General features: G+C 41.7%; 1 protein-coding gene across 1 annotated transcript; it reads right to left on the minus strand.

The window, feature by feature from the left end:
* Positions 1-200: 200 nt before the first annotated feature.
* On the minus strand, positions 201-4,204 carry LOC131191801 (cholinesterase-like). The gene is given in 4 exon segments (XM_058170284.1): positions 201-448; positions 1,128-1,282; positions 2,717-4,183; positions 4,185-4,204. Coding segments are annotated over 4 exon segments (1,677 nt in total). The 3' UTR covers positions 201-413.
* Between the last annotated feature and the right edge of the window lie 267 nt (positions 4,205-4,471).

A 4,471-nucleotide genomic window follows, 5' to 3' on the forward strand; every position in this document is an offset into this window, starting at 1 on the left:
GATTAAGGCATCAGACTAAATGTTATCAGACTGTGAGTGCTAATTCTACCTTTCTGACTTTCATGGCTAAGGTAGGATTAGAACTCACAGTTTCCTGATTTCTAGCCTGGTGCCTTTATCTTAACCTTAAAAGTCCACCTAAGGTGCTCTGTATTTCCCTTATACTCAACATGGCGGGGTTTATGGAATCAAAATGCAGGACCCAAAGCACACAATCAAGGTTCGCTGCAGTATTTACCATTAACAGAGTGCAATGGAGAAATTCCCTCGAGAAAATAGTGGGAGGAACTCTTGCAGAGAAAAGGATGCTGTCAGGCTTGTCCCAACTTGGAAGTTTAGGAAAGAAAGATGCTCAAATCCATTTGTAGCAAAAACTACCACCAAGTACTGGATTCCTACCTCCTGTATTCTTCCTAGTCCGATGAAACAGAATCACCTTTGGACTTCTCTGCAGAATAAAGAAAAATGAAATCTCAAGATAAGGTGTGCATCTTATCACTAAAGAATCTGAATCTAGAAGTAGGATTCTGAGGATTCCATGATTCCTGGCATAATATATATTTATTAAATATAGATCAAAACATTATTGTTTGTCACATGGTCAGCCAGATGCTTAGATTGGATATGACATTTTTTGCCCACCTACTCAGTCCTTCACAAAAAACTGGGATGGGCAGATGTTTTTTGATGGTATTGAAGGTGTCATTGAAGGATGTAAGCTGTTACAAGTAAAGCTGCCTTTTGCAATTGACTGAGAGGGATTTTGTCAACACCGATCATGGTCAAGTGGTGAGCCAGATGTTTTGGGATTCGTTGTTGTTGTTGCTATTGTTGTTATCTTTATGTGAGCAACTAAGGCTTACTTAGAAGATATTATCAGAGACCCAATTCTTGGTACATCATGAAATATGCTTGCTCTACAAAATTTATCACTAGCATTACAAAATTGCCCAGTGCAAAATCAAATGAGTATGTTTCAGCAAAGACTGGAAATAAAATCAATTTTTAGAAATTGTTCTATGAGTGAGATGGGTGATCTCTATATATGATATATAAATTATTTTCAGAAATATCTTTTTCATCAACCATTACTCCCTTCCAAAGGCAGAACTAATAGCTGAACTTACGTGTCTCTTCAGCCTTTGAAAAATGGCTTTTTAAAAAATCACAGTGCTCTTTCACCCTTTCCTGGAATGGTTCAGTATTAAGAAGGAAGAAATTCTGCTCTGTGGCATTATAGACTAGCCACTCATCCTTGCTGGCTGCTAACCCAGTGGGATTCCTAAGGACGAAGAAAAGGACATTGATGGAAACTAATCAAGGAGAGAACCTTAAGGTCTGACTTAAGCATAGTACACAAAATTATCTGCTACAATGTCCTACCTGTCAATGACTACTTCAGATTCAATTGCAATAATACAAGAGCACACAATAGATACAAACTTAAGGTAAACTGCTCCAAACTCGATTGCAGAAAATAGGACTTAAGCAACAGAGTGGTGAATGCCTGGAATGCACTACCTGACTTTGTGGTTACTTCCACAAACCCCCATAACTTAACCTTAGGCTGTCTACTGTTCATCTCACCCCATTCCTAAGAGGTCTGTAAGTGGTGTGTATAAATGTACCATTGGGCCTACCGCTCCTGTCCTCCTGTCCCCATTTATTCGTATCCTTATCCTGTATTCATAATCATGTTTATACAGTACTTATATCTGCTATATTATATGTGTTTGGCAAATAAATAAATAAAAATAAATAAATAAAAAGAAAGAAAGAAAGAAAGAAAGAAAGAAAGAAAGAAAGAAAGAAAGAAAGAAAGAAAGAACCTACCTAGAAATAAGGAGAAATTTCCTGACAGAACAATTTATCAGTGGAACAGCTTGCCTTCAGAAGCTTTGAGTGCGCCACCAGTGGAGGTTTTTAAGAAGAGTTTGGACGGCCACTTGTCCAGAATGGAATAGGGTTGGATTAGAAGACCTCTTCTTTAGCTCTTTCCCAAAGAGACTTGTTTTGACTTGAGAAACGACAACCAAGAGGAATTCCCAAAGGGATTTTGAGGAGGATGGAGTTTGGCTTGGTGAAATCTCTTGGGTCTCCTCCTTGCTGATCCAAACCCAGGTCAGCTCCTCGTAGACTCTTGGATCTGCCAGTCCCAATCCTCACACCCTGGGCACCTCCACCTTGTGAGTTTCCCTTCCTACTTACTCCCTTGCAAGCCTTTGCTCGTTCTCTTAATGGAAGGTAATGCTCTGTTTCTTATCTCCCTTTGCCTCCTCTATTGCACTTGGAGAAATAATGTACCCTGGAATATGTGTGATACCACTGAACTCATAAAGAAAAATCTATAAGTGACATTATTAAGAATCCTTAAAAATTTCAGGGCAGTTTCCAGTACAGGTAGTCCTTGACTTACAACTATTCATTTAATGTCCATTCAAGGTTACAACAGCACTGAAAAAAGTGACTTACAACTGGTCCTTGCACTTATGATTCACTTAACAGCTGTCTTGCTTAGCAACAGAAATTCTAATCCCAACTGTGGTCGTAAATCATGAACTACTTGTATTAACACAATCTGTAAACATATGCAAAAGAATACCATGCAATTCTTTATGAGTGCATTAATTTAGATATAAAGTACATTTGTTGAATTGAGGTGGGGCTTTGTTTGTATTTACAATACAAATTTATAGAAATAAAATGAACCACTTACCCAGTTCTGGCAAACTCCGCCCAGTAGTACATCATCTTACGGCTCAGCCTGGCTTCAGCCTCTGTGTATGTTTGATTGACAGGCAGCCCTGATTGAAGGGTTCCAAAAACGTAAGAAACCTCAGCACCGTGGGATGCTCCAATCCATTTAGGCCAAACTGACCCTGAAGAGCGATGTGCAAATAAATAGGCATATACAGGACTCCCAGCTTTCCTGATATTTCTTGTAGTTTCAATCAATGGACATGCGATGATCCGATCTGTATAGAAGTGGGACAGAGCGGAGCGGTATTTCGCTGGGCCGTGATTTCCTTCACTGTACTTGAGCGCAATAGTCTCAATAAAATCTTCAGTTGCATTTGGCACCAACAGCTGTATCCCTTTCAGAAGCTGCTCCTGATTGATGAGATTGTCGGTGATGTTAGGGAAAACATAGTGGACAAATGAGGCTGCTTCATCAGAGGTTTCACCTATGAGGAGAGGTTTGACCTGAATTTGCCCCTCCTCCATGAGCTTTTCTGGATCACCAAGCAAAAACTCCCCATCTGTGGTTGGCCTGAAGGGAAAATTTACAAGGAAGCCACCTTTGAAGAACAGAGATATTTCATGCTGAATAAATTCAGAAACAGTTTTTGTTTGCAGACAATGCACTATGCTGGTATTATTGTCCTCGGAGCAGCCTAGCAGATGAACAAATTCCAGTGATTTTTCTTTGGCTTCCTTAGGAGGCCTCCAAGCCCAGAAGGCATTGGCTGTTCCGCTCTGGATCACCGCTTGGGCAAAAAGATCCTGACTTTTTGGTGCAAGAAGATGGAAATTCACACAAGATCCTCCAGCACTGTGGCCAAAAATGGTCACCTGAGAAGGATCTCCCCCAAAGGCAGCTGCATTCTCTTTTATCCACTTCAGGGCCAGCTGTTGGTCCCATAAGCCTAGGTTCCCTGGAGCAGCTGGTGGCAAGTAAAGAAAGCCCAGGGCTCCCAAGCGATAATTGAAGGTGACCACAATGACATTCTCAGTGGCAGCCAAATGTGTCCCATTGAACAACTCCAGAGTAGAGGTGCCCATTAAATATCCCCCTCCGTGTATCCAGACCAAAACAGGGACTGGTGAAGAAGGTTGTGGATGTGGCACCCAGATGTTGAGGGAAAGGCAATCTTCTGACAGTGGTGTTTTAGGAGACCATATCTCTGCTTCGGGGACATCCCGGAAATAAATTGAGGAATTGCCAAAACTGGTTGCTTCCAATGTTTGCTTCCATGGCTGATGTGGAAGAGGTTTCTGGAAACGCAACTTCCCCAGGGGAGGCTCAGCATAAGGAATGCCTAGATAGGCTGTCACAGATCCAAGGTCAGCCAGGAACTGCTTGCCCTTAATAGGACCACTGCTGGTTATGACCACTGTGTCCTCATTAGAAGCAGAACTAGAAACCAGTGGAAAGAAGAGGAGGAGGAGGCAGCACAAGAGATGGGCATAGCAGACAAGGCATTGCAACAGTAGGACGAGCTGGTGGACCTGGAAAAGTTACAACCAATATGAAATTATTCCACTTACTGTATAAGCCACCTAATGCCAATTCATCATTAATTTACTGTGATGGTGGGACTCTGTTCTTGTTGAGGACACCAATGGTGAGTGCAGGGACTGACCTAGTCACCTTTGCCCTTCTCCATGATGTGTCTCCAAGGTTCCAGAAGAACCGCTTAGAACTCCTGGTTACCAATCCCTTTGCTCAGCGAATGGATAGTTTTGACAT

This window comes from Ahaetulla prasina, chromosome 2 (assembly GCF_028640845.1).
Source record: "Ahaetulla prasina isolate Xishuangbanna chromosome 2, ASM2864084v1, whole genome shotgun sequence".
NCBI classification, from domain to species: Eukaryota; Metazoa; Chordata; class Lepidosauria; order Squamata; family Colubridae; genus Ahaetulla; species Ahaetulla prasina.